Source organism: Falco rusticolus, chromosome 5 (assembly GCF_015220075.1).
Source record: "Falco rusticolus isolate bFalRus1 chromosome 5, bFalRus1.pri, whole genome shotgun sequence".
Taxonomy (NCBI): Eukaryota; Metazoa; Chordata; class Aves; order Falconiformes; family Falconidae; genus Falco; species Falco rusticolus.
In genome coordinates, this window is record NC_051191.1 from 68,487,516 (window position 1) to 68,507,255 (window position 19,740).

The 19,740-nt window shown below is 39.7% G+C and overlaps 1 protein-coding gene across 1 annotated transcript in view; it reads right to left on the reverse strand.

The window, feature by feature from the left end:
* DCP1B (decapping mRNA 1B) overlaps positions 1-15,254 on the reverse strand; it is a 47,017-nt gene extending 31,763 nt beyond the window's left edge. Inside the window, exons 1-3 of the mRNA XM_037387943.1 lie at positions 14,985-15,254; positions 13,875-13,915; positions 11,316-11,443 (exon numbers count right to left, since the gene is read on the reverse strand). Of these exons, the coding sequence (XP_037243840.1) occupies positions 11,316-11,443; positions 13,875-13,915; positions 14,985-15,137 (322 nt within the window). The 5' untranslated portion in view covers positions 15,138-15,254. The remainder of the gene's footprint in view (positions 1-11,315; positions 11,444-13,874; positions 13,916-14,984) is intronic.
* Positions 15,255-19,740: the final 4,486 nt, after the last annotated feature.

A 19,740-nucleotide genomic window follows, 5' to 3' on the forward strand; every position in this document is an offset into this window, starting at 1 on the left:
AATAATCCTTCAGGAATAAAAAAATATCTGTCATCATCTGCTTCCTCAGTCTCTCCCCTCCTTCAGCTTTTAAATCTCTCAGTGCAAATCTGAACCTCTATTTTTTCTGTTTGAGACAGATGTACAAAATATTCATGTGAGAGAAACCAGAATAAAAACAGAAAAGAGATGACAACAACAACATAAAAAAGGCAGCAAAGCACTGAAGGCAGGCATATGATACCTTACACAAAAATCCAATGTTATTTCTCTCCTTTTCTAATCACTATGATTTGTCATTAACCTCTTGAGAGACGCTACACATTCCTGTGTAGAGGATTTAACACTCTTATGTTGTTAAGTAAGTTATACTGAAATTTTACAGAAAGGCAGTTTGTGGGACAGAGACAAAAGAATTGGTGGAGCTCAAACTGAATATCCATATCCCATCTACGACATTGAGTAGCACCAGATGATTCACAGGAAGAATCTTCCTAGTCCATTTATTGTTGACTTCTGACCTGAAGCGTGTGTCTTACATCACTTACATTTTTCTTCCCTTGGCTACAAGATCTCTGGTTGGTTTTATTCATATCAATAATATCTCTGCTATGCAAAAGGATTACTGAAACAGGCTCCAAAAGACCTAGGAGTACATACATCCAAAATAATGAAGCTAGCAGGTAAAACCACTGTCTTAAAATTAATCTTAAAAAAAAAAAAAAGACATTATAATAAGAGGAATTTGTATTTTATTACATTTCATTAAAGAAAGCTATGCATTGCAAAGCCAACAACTGGGCTGCAGCTGCAACCATTAAAGCACAGCAGATAGCAAATATTAAGCCCAATGCTGTTGCTAGTTTGTATGCCAGTTAAGATGAAAAAGCAACACTGCATTTGCAGTCTTAGTGAAATTCCACTGGAGCAGTTGCACCGTGTTTCTGTATAGAACACATTCCTTGTCCTTTAAAGGGTATGCTATCTTATACTTGAGAAGGGTTTCTTTCTTTTTTCCGCCTGTAATTGAAAAGTATTGTTTACTGCTGATTTAAGGCTTGTTTTGACAAAGAGAGAGCTGATGAGGCACTCAAGAGCTTGTATTAAATCAGTATTAGACAGAAGTGAGCAGCTTGTATACGCACTGTGGGATATACTTGCTCACATATTTATCTTCCATGTTTTGAGAGAAGGTTACAAATATTTTTATATATATACACACATATAAAAGAGTGCGAGTGAGCAAGCTCACATTCCAAGAGAAGTTTTCTGGCTATGTCAGGAGTGAAGTTCACCCCCTCCTAGACAAACCTATTTTTTTCAAACACAAGAGGATATTATCAGAGAAGTCCGTGCTGATATACAGAAACCAGAGATCGTCATGGCTCGGTGAGGTGATGAGCTGACGGGTGGATGGCCCTCATTATCTTCACTTCTCAATCCAATTTTTCCTGAAAAACCACAGGAGGAGGAGGAGGCTCCAACTGAGCATAAGGCACAGAGGACAAGAAAAGGATTAGGAGTGAAGAGCAAGGAAAGGAAGGATAATACAAGAGATACTGCAGAGGTTTCAAAGAGCTAGAAAATAGTTTCTAGATTAAAAGACCAAGTTGTCAGTAGTGTAAAGCAACATCCAGGTTTTAACTTCTGTATAAGGCTACTACATAAAATAACTTTGAAGTAAGAAACAACTGACCAAAAGGAAGTTACCTTTACTATATATAGAAAATATACTCAGGTTCAGCTGTTTCAACGTTCCTTGGAATTTTAAAATGTTTCAAGCCTTTGTCCGGCAAGCGTATCACCCACTACCCAGCCACCAGCCAGGGGAACCTGAAATGAAGTATAAGGGGAAGCTGGTGCATGAAACTCAGCTTAACTGCTTCTACATCAAACCTGGAGGTAAGACAACATTGCCCAGTTGTGTGCATGCAAACTATACCGGTATCTACCTGTTGGGGTAAGTATTCCCCTTCTATTTAAATTGAACAGCCTGTACAATGTATGAAACTAATTACTTATAGCAATAGTTGGCATACTGTACTGTGAAGTCCTGTACGTGTCATCACACTACCACAGGATTTAGGTAATTCTGGGAATTCTCAAATCTGTGCAGTTAAGTAGATGGATGGCTTCCCCTTGTAATATATTGTCTTTCAAGCATCTAATGAACATCACTTTCTGACTTCCACTTCCGACAGGAGAGAAAAAAAAAAAAAAGGTATGTAAGCATAAGGAACAGGAAAGAAAAGACAAAAAGGCTAACAAGTTTAAAAGCTCAAAATATTAAATGCATGTGTGTGTGAACAGACTAACCTGAAAAGATTTCCAAAAGCAACAAGCTCTGTAATATTTTCATTTGCTGAAGAAACACATAGGCATTCACGTACATATTTACACTGGTCTGAAAACATCTTCCATTTAGGCTTTACAAGGAGGTGGGTATGAAGTAGAGGGTATACAGGTAGTCACATGAAAATAACCTCTTAAAAAAAATAATTATCTGTTCTAACTTGAACTCTTGAGCTTTACTGCATCATATGCCTATCTTATCTTGAAAAGATGTCCGGAATTCCCAGCACTGGCAGTACACTCTCAGCAGTAAATGTCCAGACAAGCTATTATGCTGCTTATATGCTGACATCCATAAATGGGAAACAAAGACTGCGTCTAGCAGATATATGAAGTACTATACTCCTTCCATTCTATTCAGAAACTCACCCACGACTGCAGGACACTCGATAGGTACTTTTAAATCTATTCCGTATACTTTTCATACCAATTTGTTTGCCCAGGCAGGGATACAGTTCTACCATACAGAAAATAATTATCAGCCATTAAAAAAACTGCAGAGCTTTGTTATCTTAGCTCCGTAGCCTGTTTCTTCTCACATGACATATAGTTTCTCTGACTTTCAGATTGGACTCCATCGGTCCACATAACTGAAAACCTATGTTAGTATTACTGCACTTCTTTTCCTTACACATTTTTGTTACCACCTTCATTGCAAAACAGAAACACATCATTTAGAGCGAAAAGATGGCTGCGGTCATCATAGTTACAGTTGCAAAAAGCCACTTTACAAATGCAAAGCATTCTAAATTGTTTGCTTTGCTAGCCAAAGACTTCCACAACTGGTATGAAATCCTCAGGGTAGGAAGGGTGAGGAAGAAACAACAAAAATATCCTTTTAGGAATGTACGAATAGAAATAACTGTTATAAATTGGGCAGGGTGACAAGGGGCATGGTTTTACACATCAAAACTTCTATCTTAATCTTAAAGCCTTCACAACTGGTATGTACAATTTCCACTGAAAAACATGTATTTATTTACGTTAAAGGAAAATATGAATAATAAGGCAGCCGTGGAAAAAGTAAATTTAGAAATATTAGTAACAATAATTTCGTTTAAAAAAATGAGCAAAAAAGGGATATTACAGTTCCTCTCTGGTTTTTGTTTGTTTGTTTGTTTTTTTAATTATTTAAACCCTAAAAACCTAAATCACAGAATTACGTTTATCCACACTCTGAAGCAGAATTAACCAATACCTGCTAATCCTAGAATCGCATTAATAATTTAGTTTGGCTGGGGCCTCTGCAGTTCATTTAGTCCAACCTTCTGCTCAAAACAGAGCTAGCTTCAGTAAGCCAGAGTTAGGAAAAGAAGAAATTCTGATCAACCACTAGTTACCATAGAAAAGTATATTCTGTGGCACTTTTTCAGTCTATTTTTTTTTTTAAGTAATTCTCACCTATGCAGACTTCTTTGCTCTACAACAAATTATCCAGTCCCTTTCACTACATTAAAGATCTACTCCTGCTTCCATAGACTCAAGCAGAGTTTAGTTACAGGTTTCAAAACCAGCAGCATCAAGTTGTATACTCTAGAACAGGCAAACCAACTATTCACTAGACAGCAAGGTCATGATTCCTGATCTTAAAAATCACCTGCCTTGAACCAGCACTGCTGCATGTCCATCCACACCCGACTGCAAAACAGCATTTACTTATGCCATCAAAATACAATAATATTCAACAGGCAAGCTTTAAAGATTTTTAGGTATCCTTGAAAATTAAAATGAGAGACAGAAAGCACAGAAGTCTAAAATATAATGTACTTATTTTATGGGTTTATTTATAAAAATGAAAATAAATATCTATACCATTTCCAAGGGGCAGTTTATTATTTTTCCTGACATTCTGACACAATTTTTACCAACTTCTAAGCACATTAAAATCATTAGACGATTGAAGTATAGACCACAAAGGGAGATACCACATGGAAAATGTAGTAGGAAATTAGTAATGTTTTTATATATGCCTTATAAACTGGTCTAAGAACAGATGATTTCTGAGTGTAGGTACAAGGAAGTCTGTAAACTAAGCGCTTTACAGAATCTCACATTAAAAAAAAATAATCATAATCACTATGCATTTGATAAGCAAGTTTCTTCCTGCTATTTATTTGCTTCTCTCAAGAAAATTTGTACATGACAAACTATAAAATAATTAAATTGGACACAAACTGTAAAACAGGTTTAAAAAAAATAAAAATGCATGTAACGTGACAAAGCTTATGCTATGATGTTAATTTTCTGGGCTTAGAATCAGCTCTCTACAACATTAGTATATTTTCAGTATGTATATTTTCCTTTTAAATTTAGAAAAGAGAAACAGTATCTATGCCTAACGTGTTAGCATTCTAATGCTCTCAGCAAAACTGAGTTTTCACTTAAGGTCAATAACATCCAGGCAAGATAATAGTGACCTCTGCTGCTGTTCTGTCTTGCTGGATGCATGATGAATTTTTATAATGCTGATCAAAGGAGAGAAAGTAGAATCGGAAGAAGGAGGAGTGAGTTGTTTATTTCTCTGAGACAAAAATGTTTCCACGGACATAACCTCAGGTAAACCACAAGCATGAACAAATGGCAGTAGTCAGTCCAGGCAAGATTTTAAAAAACAGGCTTTAGCCAAATCTGTTTAGTAAACAATAGGCTGAGAAGAACATACTTCTAATGAGGGCAGGGTCCTTCTGCCAAAATTACTTCAAGTTTCTGTAGTTTGAGCTTTCACTTTTCAAACACTTTTTTCCACATTGACAAAAATTTTTCAAAGAGTTTTACGCTACAGAAATATTTTCTTCAACAAATCGTGCAGGTTCTAGCAGACCAGAATAATAATTCTGCAACCAAACTTAATCTAAAAAAACCTGTTTTTAAGTTATTCAGCTGTGACAAAAACACTGTGTTTTGTTTAATGATGCAGCAACAGAAAGCCACGTAATATTTCTGAATCAGCAGACCACTGAATTTAAAGAAAAATAATACAAACTGAATGAAATTAAAAACATCTAAAGGTATTTATTTCAAAATTCAAAAAGACCAATGAGCATCTGGGGAATAATCAACTGAACACACATTTCAATTTACTGTGTTCATCCTGTTTTGGTGTTTGGGTTTTTTTGTTGTTTTTTTTTTTTGTTATTGGACCAGCTACTGTATGTTGCCCCATAGGAGGCTAATAAATAAGGCTCTCCATTTTAAATTGACAGTTTTACCAAAACCAAAAAACAAACAGCAACTCTATTACATCATAAAAACAAAATCCCGAAATATCTATTTTGCCTGTCTCAATGGAAACAATTGAGCAAGTATTTGTTTTTTGGTCAATATGCAGAAGGCTGAATCTAAATATATACAGAAGTAAATTTAACCACCAAATTCTGGTTTCATTCTCAAAAATCATTTCAGAAAAAAAGACGAAATTTAAAATTCTGAATTACAGAATATATAATGTAGTATAGATTTAAGAATCTATTTCAGGGTAAAAAAAAAAGACACTATAGTATCCAAAGGAAGACTGTTTTTCATGACATTTGTTTTTACGTATCACACAAATTCTACTGCTGTAGTCTCCTGCTTTCCCTTCAGAAGTAAACTTCTAATAGTCTTCAAACTAAGATGTTCTTCACAAGAGAAATGCTATTGCAGGGTAATGGGTTTTCAGAAACACCTACAGAAATGGGACACTTGTTACCCATTTAGTATACTTTACCAGGATGTATTTACTTAGAGGGGTGAACTGAAACGAGACACAATCAGCCTCCAAGAAGATGAGCTGTTCTATTTGAGAGGGCTCTAGGATGGTGTAACATAGAACTTAAGAATGAAAAATGTTAGTCTGAGAAAATATACACCATTAACTTTTCCTAAACATTTTACAATCACTTGCCCCCAACCATATATTAAAACTAAATTATTATGACCTACAGGGGAAAAAAACCCCAAACAACCCACAAACAAAAAACAAAACTTACGCTATTTCTTTGGACAGCTGGCAAACTTCCCTCTCTCTCCCATCCCATCTAGTGGATAGCTTTGCAGTGTGGGAATCCGAGAAAATAATACTAAATTTTTAGGGTTCTGACAGACATATGATGGCAGGTTAAACTGGACAACTGAAACTAGTGTGAGGCTATATATGTATCACATGTGTCTAGACAGTTTTACCAAAACCAGGCATGTCTGGTCTGCTTTTGTACCACTTCCTGAACCCCTGCAAAATCTCAAGTTCAGTGGAAAAATGTCGCATCTGACTAGGAAGCTTCATTCCGTTTCAAGCTTAGGAGATGACATGATCAACCTTGCTACTAACATGGCACAGAAACAAAAACTAACTTCTATGCCCAAATAGGTACAGAATCTAGTCAGATATAGAGTATTCGTTGATCTGTCACACAATTTCTTTCTCCACTTGCTATAGCATAAAATCACCCAATTACCCTGTATCAGATCATCATCATCATAATTAGCATACTAACTATTATAAGGTAGGATCTTGTATTTTTTTTTTGGCAGCTGAAATGCTCAAGGTGAAGCTAACTCTTGCAACTTAATATTCAAAATTCTCTGTGTCCTGTAAACACAAAAAACAGTATTCAGTGATGAAACAATAAATTAGTCAACTCAAGAAATAATTCACTGCCCCAAAACACACCCATATACAGCTGGTACAATATATACTTGGGAATAGTTATGAGTAAATTATTATATAGCAGATCAGTGCTAAAAGACGAAAATGAAGTTATTTTTACCAGTAATTTACAGTTGTGCATTTCTTCTGAACTTTTTGATATTAATCAGCATAGTCTTATGCAACAGGCTCTAAACACTGGTTTTCACAACAAATATCACCAAAGAATAGGGAAAAAAGTAGCAATTATGTAGTTAAGATTACTCAAATACAGAACTCAGGAAATTTTTTAAAACCTTAAAATCATTAGATGATCTAAACAAAAACAGAACTATTGTTTTGCTCTTAGAAAGAATCTGAAAGAACTTTAAACAGTTAAGATTAAAGGTCACATTGAAAATACCTATACGATCCATAAACCTTCTGTTTCTTGGTGGACATGGAATTCTCCTGGCATTAAAAACCCTAATTTCAGCTTCCCTCCTGGCTTTGAAATTAATAACTTTAGCTCTAGCCTAACATACCTCCCAAACTAATCTTTTCTGTGAAAATACTGGATCAGTGCAAACATTAACTGGCATGGATCTCAAATCCAGCCTGAAAAATCCTGGGATTAGATTGTAGGTGTCTGCAACACGGTGTTTAGACAGCATTTCAGCTTCAGATGACCAAGATCATATGGAACAACAGAAGTAATATAAAACCCAGTAGAGTAAAACCTAAGATCAAAACATTCCTTTCCTTATTTTAAGAATTCATAAAACTTGTATTTGTTGTGTATAATTTTGGAAAGCTTTTTCTATTGTAATCATATACTGGATGCAAAGCAGTCTTCACAAAATGATAGCTATAACATGACAACAGGTTGGTGGACTTGTCTGGTACAGAAGTACCACCTTTTCCTGCCAAGAGCATTTATTTTAGACTCTGTGATACAACCAGACATAGCTACTCAGCTGTACTGAAATGAAGTTGATTTCAACAAACATGCAGAGTATTGGAAGAAACAAAACACTGGGCAGGACACTTCTTTATTCCTCCAAATACTTGCTTTTGCATTTTTCTGAAATTTGCATTGTCACAAAACCCAAATGTAAGGCCTGTTATATGGGAAAGCAACTACACCGATTAGAAAAAAAACACAGGAAACTGCTATGTTATATCTAATATGCAGATATGTATGAAAAATAGAGTAAGAAGTAACCAGGTCAAAAAAAAGGTTAGGAAAAGATAACTTGTTTCCAGATCCTGTTAAGTATTACTGCCAAACTGTCCACTGTTTTTCCAAGTAAACAGGTATTATTGAGTACTCCTTGTTAGTATCTGGAAGCAGGAGATGAAAATAATAATTGAAGATTAGGGCCTAAAACCCCCAGTTTTGGATGAAAACTTCTTTTCATAAGGCAGAAGCCTGAAGCCTTAGTTTTGCAAAAATTATAAGGATAATTGTATAATAAAGCAAAACACAAGGAAAATATTAATATAGAAAATTCAAGATGGAAATTCAGAACTGTGTTTGGATGAGACCCTGGTGAAAACAAATACTTCATGTTGAGAAGGTTCCTTTATTTTATGTAGCAAAGGCTTTGAAATACACAGTAAGGAAGAAACAGCTAGAGGTATTTGCATCTCGGTGGACAAATCACCACGTGAACGATCTGTAGGGACCTGAAAAAACCCCTGGAGATGTCAAATGAGGTGGTAAATAACTTTTCTTCTATGGGTCTGTAATGCCAGTTTGCTCTGGAAACACAAACGATTCCATGAAAATCTGAGAAAACAACAATTTTTCCTTTGAAGTACCAAGACATTCAATTTTCTTGAAGAACTACAGATTAAGCCTTTGTAAGAGTATTTTAGGAAGATAATAAACTAGGGGTAACACAATTGATACTAACTGAAATCCTAAGCTAGTGGATCTATTTAGCAGAGCAAATATGAATCTTCTCTCTTTGATCAATCATCTCTTTTGATGAAAAGACATAAAAATTCTTAAATAACAGATACAGATTTATCCATGGTTAGATCGAACAGCTAACTGTGGTAAAAATCAGACCCACAGGCCCAGGCTGAAGATGACTTCATAAAACCAGGAGTACACTGGCTGTGGATGTTATTTCTTTTTTCATGGTTACACTTAAGGAATGATACAGTAAAGAGTGCCATGAGGTCAAGGAGCTATCAGGTCTTGTGGCTGAGAGATCCTAAACTGAAAGAAAGATCTTGTTACTTTCATGTTGCCACTGGCAAATGTCAGCATAGGTGTTGAGGTTTCACTCCAGCCTGCACCTCAGCCCCACACAGCTGCTCACTCCCTCCCCTTGGTGGGATGGGAAGAGAATCAGAAGGGCAAAAGTAAGAAAACTCCCAGACTGAGAATAAAGATAGTTCAATAGGCAAAGCAAAGCTGTGTGCACAAGCAAAGCAAAACAAGGAATTAAATCGCTCCTTTCCATCAGCAGGCAGATATTAAGCCATTTCCAGGAAAGGAAGGTTTCATCACATGTAACATTTACTTGGGAAGACAAACACTGTAGCTCCAACATCCCCCCCTTCCTCCTCCTGCTTTCCCCAGCTTCTATTGCCGAGCAGATGTCATATGGTGTGGAATATCCCCTTGGTCAGTTGAGGTCAATTGTGCCCCTTCTCAAATTCTTGTGCACCCCAGCCCCCTCACTGGTGAGTTAGTGTGAGAAATAGAGAAGGCCCTGATGCTGTGCACACACAGTTCAACAGTAACGACCCTAAAAGAACAACTGCTTAGACAGAAGAACCCAGAAAAGAAGCTCTTCTGCATTCTGCTGTTGCAAAATTAGCCAAAAAGACCTGGACAAGGACATAGGCCCAGCGCAGAGAAGCACATGTTAATACTTATATTTGAGACCCTGCAAATCTAAAATTCTGCCAGCTCTTGGGGAACAAACAGCTTACACCCCCCAAAAGCCCCCAATTTTTCTCCTAATAAAAAGCCAAATGAAACACAGTTTACATGTAGTAATCAGACTCTTACTTCATGCCAGCATAAAGTTACAACTTCTAATTATTCTTTATGCCAATTGTCTCAACAAAAATGAAAAATGAATACATCACATTTCAAAAGGTAGATATTAGCATATACATACATATACTCCTAATGGAATTTCAAAATGAGATAAAAAAAGATTACATATACATAGGAAAGACTCTTCAAAATCAGACAGGGTAACTAGGTCTCATGGTCCTTAAAATGTTAATGTCTGGTCTAGTCTAGGTTTGCCTAGAGATGTCTGCATTTCTTTTCAGTTTCTTTGGGAATTTCAATTCTTTGTCAGCCTATCAAATACTCTCAAAACCAGAAGTTTCATTTAGGCTATTTAAAATGTTAATTTTCTGTTGTTTCTACCACACAGTGTTTGTGAACAATAGGATTCCCTCTTGATATACTTTCCAACTCCAAATTAGTTTATGAAGTAAAAAGGTCTATCAGATTATCAAACTGGGCTGCTTTGCAAGTCAAAAATTTCCTCTGCTTTTACTTCATCCAGAGGGACCACTTCTGCATCACAGTTTACATAAAACATTTTTGCAATCTGCTTTTATGCATCAAGCACAAAGTATAGATCATACTACAGCTCTGCTTCTAAGTACAGATATAAACTCTGTATTTATAACTGCTCATTCTCATATAATTGAAACATTGTAACATCTTTATGTATACCTGCATGTAAAAGCACAGCTTCCTCATGTCTTCCACTTATTTCTGAGTTTGCCCGACACTTGCTAATTCTTGTATAAAAATAATAATGCAAGATAAACACAGAGTCCAAAGCTTTGTCTTTCATGAAGGTTTAAATTAGGCTCAACACTATGTTGTCAAGAGTTACCCCTAATAGTTGAGAAGTAACCTGCCTTCCAACTTGCTGTAAGGATAGTATTTTGGAGCTGGAACAGAAGACAGGGTTTGAAATTGGCTGCATTTGTCTATTTTTATGCAGAAAACCAAGACTACAAATATTATGATGACCCTCAGTAGATCTGCTTTATGGCAAGACTTTCCGACACTGACTAGGGCATATTCAGAACACACGCAATATCTCTGTGAAGTCTCTAAGCTCATTACATACACACGACCACAAAAGTCTACTATTTCTTAGTTAAATGAAGAGATTACTGTTAGAGCACTTTCTAATACTTTCTTCAGAAGTGCAGCATTTTAGGAAGCACTGCACAACTCTTCTCTTTCAGCACATCAAAAAGCAAAATGTATTCCTTCAATTGTCACTCTTAACCAGCTAGTTTCAGCCCTTGAAAGCTGTGGTCTAATCATTTGGACTGCCTTAACCAAGAGACTGAAGAGGAACCCAACATATCACATACTTACGTCTGGCATTTCTGTACAGTAGAAAAGGGTCCTGCAGCTGGAAATCAAGGTCTTTAGTAATAGGTTCTGTTCGATTTTCCATGCTTAGCCTGTTCATAATTGTGAAACCATGCCTGGGAGAAGCCGATCTGAAAATTATCAAGTAGAAATCAAATCAAGTCAAGAAAAAAAAGATATTACTAGAATTTCTTCATCGTATAGTTCTCCAAAATTGTGGTTTTATTTCTAAGAGATACTAGAAAAAACTAATTTTGTTGCCAAGGAAGTAACAATTGATTCTTGCAGTGTTTTGTGCAATCCTTTTAATTATGGCAAACCCTACATCATGTATGAGAAATAACAGAAGCACCATTGGTCTCACAACAGCTAAAGAGAGTATGCCACAGTTGCAGCACTACCATTTGAGGTCCACTGATTTAGTCACCGCATAATCACATCTGCATGTGCACTCTCCAAGTTATAAGGCCTACAACTTCTGAACAGGCAAGATGTTACAAAATGCCACTCCATCCCAGACCACTACCATCATGTTGTTCAAACACCACCATCTACCCTGTAGTTTCTTGCTGGAGCAGGAAACAGCAATTAGAACAATTCAGGCATGGGCCAGAGCAAGTGTATTTTTTAACACTTAGGTTAATAATTGCAGACAGTCATCCCAGACAGGATTTTTCCATACTCTCTAAAGCATAAGAACAAAAGCGAGGGTGGTGAGACACTAGAACAGGTTGCCCAGAGCAGCTGTGGATGCCCCATCAGTGGAAGTGTTCAAGATCAGGCTGGATGGGGCTTTGAGCAACCTGATGTAGTGGAAGATGTGCATATGGCTCTAAATCATTATGTTCATTCATGGGTGTTACACTTCAAGTCACTTAAATGACTTTTATTAATGTCAGCTGTTAAACCTATCATGATCCTGAAAGGAAACATTACTTTCAAACCAAGTATGACAAAAAAGGAAAAAATGATGGCTAAATGTTTGGGAAAAGTGTCGTCTCTGGTAATTGCTAGTGTATGGATTTCTCTATGAAATCCAAAGCACAGGAACCAGCATTATAGGCTTGGAGTCAACAGAAAATTAAACAACAGTGGAACCCTTAACAAGAATCCTTGTTTGCAACAGTCAGTACTTCAAACAAACAAACAGCCCACTTCCACTGGTGCTAACCCAGTTGGAAGTCTGAGTTTTTGACCATTCCTCAGAATTTGCAAAGATGAGAGGCAATAAATAAGTCTGCTCAAGTAAAATGGTCACATTACTCTACACTGTCACAACAGTCATGAGAAGCAACAAAGGCAACACCCATGGTCTCCAACCTACGGTCTATTGGCATTGTCTTTTCCACCGGGCTTTCTCTGTTCAAAGCCACAGAAAATTAAAGTTAAAACTGATGGGGATGGCAGCGTATGATATTACAGCTCAACCTGTTCCATACTGTTGCCTATAGGGCATCCAGGGTAGCCAACCTCTGCTGTAAATGGAAACTTCCTCAGGCAATAAAAAGAACAATGAAAGATCATAGATGCTACAAGTGCCAGGTTACATGTTGTCAGTTCCAGAGTTTTAAAACCAACATACCAGAAAAAATACTACTTCTGGTTTTTGGTACACAACTACTGCTCCACTGCTAGCACAACTAAGGGCTAGTTATTTCCTCTTGTGCTGGTAATTATAATAGCATCTTATCTCCACTTACCTGAAAGCAGCTTAGAAAAATTACTGATGACAATTCTACTGCTGGTACAAAAGAGCTCGAAGGATTAAACCCAGCATTCCCACTTCACACAAAGCTCACAGTCTCTTGGGCCCCTCTATCACTTAACACATAAATCTCTCACCTTCTGAAAATAACCTCTTGCTTTCCGAGTTCTCCTACCAGAGAGATGTTGAAGAAAAAAGTTTCTGCTTTGGTGTCCCATCCCAGCAGCTACTGCAAGACCTGCTTACCTTACTATATTATTTTCCAATTTTAACAAGAGTCACAGGGAAATGCTAAGGCACTAACTTGGAAGACCAAACATAGGGCAGGCTTCACAACAGATCTAACATACATGCTAGAATAAATGCTCTGAAAAGCCACAACCAGAGCTGCTGCTAAAAGCATTAAAAAAAAACAAAACCAAAAAACAACTATCCAAAATGTTGGATGAAATATGCATAAAAACTTAATAGTCAGACACATGCAGTATGGAAGTTTCCTAAGTAGGGAACACAACACTTCGTAAGTTTTATCATTCCCTCACTTTAAGGAATATCTTTATTTATTTCACTATTTGTTTCTTGGGGTCTTTTTTGGTTTTGTTTTTTTTTTAACTGCAAATGCTACATCCTACTTAAAACAACGTAACAGTTTTCTATGGTTTACCCACATTAAGATTTAAATCACATTTGGAAATCTTCCCAGTGTTTTCTTCCCTGTATTTGCTTCTGCCAGTTTCAGTTTCCTTTCACCCTTGAACAAGGGGGAACATTTTACTTCATTCAGCCATGCTCCATCCCAGCTAGCTTTTCCATATCCACAGGTTTCACCCACAGATGTTAAAACATTATGTCCTCACCTTGTGTAAACAAACAGTGTTCCCTCCACATCAGTCTTCTCCTGAAGAAAAGGAAAGTCAATGAAGTTGAAATCAGGGCAGCATTTTGCTAGCCATCAGTGTGCCCTCCTTTAGCTCTGTCTTACCAATATCATCAGTTACACCTCTCTCACCTAAGCCATGAAAAAATAACTAAACTCAACTTCATCGGCTGGTGGCAAGAGACTAGAGCTAGCACAGGTCACCAGGCAGCTGACCCAAGTTTTGTGACAAGATATGAAAAGGCTAAAGGCTCGACATCATGAGACTAAACACTGCGCTCAATTAATTCTCCGCTACACCCGAAGGTGTCACACAGGCCAGATCCAGGGAGAGGATTTTCCAAACGGTGCCTGCCCTCTGGGGTGACCCTCGGTGCCCGCCCTCCGGGGTGACCCTCAGGCCGGGTGAGGAAGAAACCAGCAACAGGCAGATTGTGCAGGTTCTTCAAACACAGGCCCTAAGCTGACCATCACAGTAAACCACGAACTACCTGCAAATAGCCAGAATGTTAAATTACCAAAAGATTCCCCAAATTAAATGTTTTTAATTTTAAATGGTCTTTTTAGTATTCGTAACTCCAACACTCTTTTACACTCATTTTGGTCTGTTAGAGATGTTTGAATGGCAGACGAGCTCCTGAGGCCCATGCCCTAGTTTAAACCCCAGCCTGTACAGCCCTAACATTTACGATAAAATTTTACAGCCCTGACCTTCACGATGGAACTTTTACAGCCCTGCAAGCCTTTGAAAACCCACTTCCCAGGCACCACGGGACTTCCCACAGTCCCCAGACAGCCTGAGCCAGGCCCAACCCCTCACCCATCTTGAGGGCTACCAGGGGCACCCCAGGACACAGGGCCAGGCCAACACCTGGGGCAGCCCCTCAGCACAGCCCTCACCGCCACCCTCCCTCACACCTCAGCCATGACAGCACGCACACCCCACTCCCTGCCCCGAGGAGAGGGGCGGGGCCTCCTTGCCGCCCGCCCCCTGCCCGACGCCCCGCCCCCTCCCGGCACAGGCGGGGCCACTTCTCGTCCCGCCCCGCCCCTCCCGGCAGAGGGTGCGGGGAGGGGCGGTCTCACGTACCCACTCGTTGGCGCGGTGCCCGAACGTGTAGAGCGCCACCTGGCTGGCCACGTCCACGATGCTGCTGATGTAGGGGTCCTGCTGCTGCAGCGCCGCCAGGCTGATGTCCAGCCCCTTGCCCAGCAGGGCGGCCCCGGCCACCGCCGCCGCCATTTTGCCTCCGACAACAACACAGGGTTCCTAGTAGGCGCAACTAATCCAACGCCGAGAGGAAGGGTGGCGGCTCCCACCCCCGCCTGCCCAGTCGGAGCCAGAGCGGGCGGGAGAGTCGGAGCCCAGCCGCCGCAATCGAGCGCCGAGCGCTGGCGGCTCAGGATTGTTGCCGTTGGCGACGGGGCAAGCTGAAGGTCGGCCTGGCGGGGCCCGCCCCGGCGCGGGAGGCACGGAGCGCCAGCCGGTTTCGCAGCCCCTTCTCCGGCAGCGACCCGCGTGCGGTGGCTGGTGCCCCCGCCGTGCTGTCACTATTCGTTTCCAGGCCTCTCCCTGCCACCGGGGAGGCCACAGACCGGCTTCCTTTCCAGAGTGGCAGCTGCGCGCCCGAGGAACAACATGGCGGGAAGCGCGGCCGGGGCGCAGGGCCTGCTGGCTGCGCCGAGCAGGGCGCTCCTGCGCGCCCCTTAGCCTGAGCAGGAGAAGATGTGGGGTGCACCACAGCACGCGCAGCCTCGGGAGAGCAGGGGGGCATACGCAGAGGTGGAGCCGAAGGCACATAAGCTCGGCCTTACATGTGCATGGAAGCATTTGAGTACGCTGGGACTGTGCAAAGTTAACATGTGTGTCTGTAAGGACATGGGTGCTCCCTGTGCCCTCAAACATGCACCACTGCAATGCGTGCCTAGCACCTGGCGCAGAAAGAGAAGCTGGCTCATCGATGAGTATACACAGCCTGTATTTGCTAGCATACCCTCACAGACTTCTGTAGGAACTTAAGGGAAAAAAAATATGAGTGCAGATTAAGCCATCATACAACCCTGGTACATATATATACACACACACATGACAAGCAGCTGAAACACAAACAAGCTCCATGATATGGAGATCCACAAACAGCAGAGGAACAGATGGACAAGACCATGAATTTAGTTACCATATTTTCCTGTCAGACACACATATTTATTATTAATATATTGATATCAACAGTTTACAGAAAATACATGAACTTTATGTGGCATGAAGATAAACTCAATACATACATTTAAAAGATTTGCTTAACCATTCAGCCTGAACCCTCACAGAGATTTTTTTATTTTTTTATTTTTTTTACTTCATCACCTCAGACCAACATAGCAATTTTAGGAGTTATCACTTTTTGTATATGGAAGCAGCAGAGCAATGTATTTCCTTCCAGAGAATGGAATAACTAAAGGCAAAGGTAATGGATGCTATCTTGTTTACTTGTAATATCCCCGATGCAATATATTTAAAAGGACAGAGAATTGATCTAGGGGATGAATACTGCCATTTTGTTTTCTTCCCTCCTTTTCATTCTAGGCCAGATGGAGCCTGTGGGATAGAGTGAGCAGTAGCATCTGCTCCAAGATCAAATGGGCAAGCCCAGATGAAGAAGCTTCTATAGTGTGAAATGGCGATAGGAGAGAACTGAGAGACAGCAAGCTGGGAATCATAGTCTTAAATGTAGGGAAAGCGAGTCTCTTGAGTGGAGTTAAGAATGGTCATGCTCTCAGAAAGGACAGAAAGATAGACTGTTCTTTGGGACTGAGGATAGAATATGTAGGTTCTGTGCAGCCCAGAAAGTCACTAAAAATTGGAATAAGGATCGACAGCTTCCTCTGCAAGCATACTGTGCAAGAGGAAACCTTTATACATACCCTTTTATTATAATCTGCCTCACTCTTCATTCCTCTTTTTCTAAAGCCACCTTGTTTCAGTTGGGGCTGTAATGAAACACAGCTTTAGAGTTTAGAAGTTTTAAAGTGGTTTTGGTATACTCGTGGAAGGAAAATGGCTCTAAGCAGTTCCATTGCAGACCTCTGGCTGACTTACAGATCCTGTAACAACAAGGAAGATATATGGGCTCATGATGAACAAGAAAAACTGCTGACATGCTATGGAAATGACCAAAGCAGAATGGCAAAAAAAGAAAAAGTAGGAAGTAGGAAAGTCACATGGCTCAAGTAGTGAACAGATGCACAATCATTTCTTTTTGCTGATCAGATAGTCCTCAATTGCCAGTTTCCAGGCACACCTAACTACATTCCTCCTTGTGTTGGAGTTTCTCATTCCCATCTCATATCCAATTCTTTGGCAATTCTCCTGCTTACAAAAAGTCCGGACTTGTCACCAAGGCATAGAAGTACCAAACTCTTGTAGTCCCACTCCTGGAGTTTCCCTTTTCAGATGCCTTTGCTCCCTCTAACAATAATACTTACAAAAAACGGTGCCCTGGGGTATGTTTGGTGGGGTTTTTTTTTGTGATGGTGGGGAGAGGGTATTGCAAAGTCCCATAAGGAAAAATGTGTTATAGAAAATACGTATTTCAAAAGCTTTTAATTTGAACTGGAAATAGTTACTCATAACTGCTGTTGGGTAGGAGAAAGCAGTATACAGAATTTAGAAGATGTTATCAGCCCTGTTCCAACCAAAAAAGACGTTTGATGCAGAAATAAGGTGTCTTTCAACTTCTTCAACTTGCCTTGTTTCTGTTGTTGCCCTTTTTGTCAGGTCAAGCACTAACCAACACTTGAAGCCTTGCACGTTTGTGATCTTAGAGAGACAGACTGGCTCAAGTGTGTCTTCTGCTCCCTTCTCTTGACATAGAAAGATTGTAGTGTACTGTTTCCTTGAGCTCCATGGAAGGAAACCCAACTGTGACGTTAAATATCTTGAAGTAGGCCTGTCAAAAATTTGCCTGTCTGTTTTTGGTGCCCTGTTTCTGGATGCTTCTTCAGTACTACCTTCCTCCTAGATTACTGCACCCCTTTTTGACATAGCTAGACAGACAGTTCCCTAGCCCTGTATTTTGAGTCAGTGAACCTGTCAAGCTTCTGATCAGGCCTTTTTATATTTTCTGTTGCACTGTGTTGTGGCTTCTGCTGGTTCCAGCTGTTTTGCTATGTAAGTGGGATGTAATTTCTCCTTCCATTTAGCCTGAAGTAAAGGTACTTAATAAAGCCATTAGTTCTGCCCTGCTTTATGGAATCACTTCATAGTAGGCTAAAAAATTTCCAATGAAACAAGATCTTGTTAAGAGAAGCAGTGTGAATTCTCACTGCAACTAAAAAGGTAAGGATGTTTTAGCAAAAATGTCACAGCTTAAACAAGTTAATTCTTTAAGCTGCAGTTATTTGCTTACAGTCAGTAATCCAGTAGTCCATAATAACATAATATGTTTATGAAACAAAATAATTTTCTAGCTTTCAAAATGTCATAATTTCATGAAGTATATAATTATAATGTTGCATTTCTGTCTTCCATCCACCTGGATACTATTCTGTTAACCCCCCCCAAAGACCTATGCCTTTGACATAGTATGAAAGGCATTTTGGGTAGGTAATATCCAGACCAATTTAGGGCAAAATCCATGCAGCGTGATGTTCCTAAGGTCTCTGTTAATAATAAACATCAAGATGGTTAGGCCAAACCTTTTCACAAGAATTGTTCAAACAGATATTAAGCCTTCACATTAAAGAATCTATGGTACTTGTAAAGACTAAGCTGTGCCTCCTACAGCAAATTACCAACACTGAGGATATTTTATGTGAAAATATTTGGTGGCACTGCTGGTCATATGCAACCCCTGTCGCAGGTCCCAGCCGTACAGTCCTGTCATTCTGGCACCTTGGTACTTTACTGGTGCAGGTGCATATGTGGCCACAGCGTGAACCAGTCAGACTGGGTAAATGAACTGATTGAAAAACAAGCATTCATACTGCTGCTGAGATCACAGCCTTGACTGGCTGTTTTCCTACCTGTTCACATTCAGTCCTTTCTCTGAGCAGCAATTTTTTTAATAAACAGCAGGAATCACTTGAGCAAATGTAGTGTTGAGCACCTCATTTGCTTCCCTTCCTCATCTCCAGCCCCTTTGGAGCTGTTACTGCATGGTAGTTGCCTTTTCCTTTTTATTGATTCCCCAAGGCTGCCATAATTTTCTTCTCACTGTGACTGGTGGCATCACTGCTGCCCTGCTAGCAGAAAGGGTGCTGAGGCAGCATTAATAAGCTCCTCTTATCCATACAGGGCCACTTGAATATCTTTGCGTGGTACTTTCCAGCATGCAAGCTTCCTGGGGAACAGTGGGTTGCTCTTGTGGAGCCAGGGTGATCCCACAAGGCTTGGTTACCATGTTCCACATATTTCTGGGGATGTACTTGCAACTTTGCAGCATGGTAGCTCTCACCACTTGGGAACTAGTGCCCCTGTGGTTTGTGCTGAAGGCTAGCTGCATCCCTTCCCAGACACTTGAAATGTACAGTTTTTCCTGCCCACATTTATTACAGCCTCTCAGTAGCTAGCATTAGAGTGCTTTCCTCATGCTCAAAACTTGAAATTGCTGGTTATACTGTTGGACCACTTCTGAACTCCAGTCCTAATGGTTAAAGCAATTTTAGTCTTTTTGTTAGTGATTTATTACTTCCTAAAGGTTCCTTAACGAGTATAGGGTCAGAATATATAGTTTCATCTGGTGCAGTTATTAAAAAAATATCTCTCTGCACTAAAACTAAATCTGGTTACTTTCATTCCATTTCAAAACAACTCTCCTTCCTGTCCCCAAATAAAACCCAGTGCATGCACA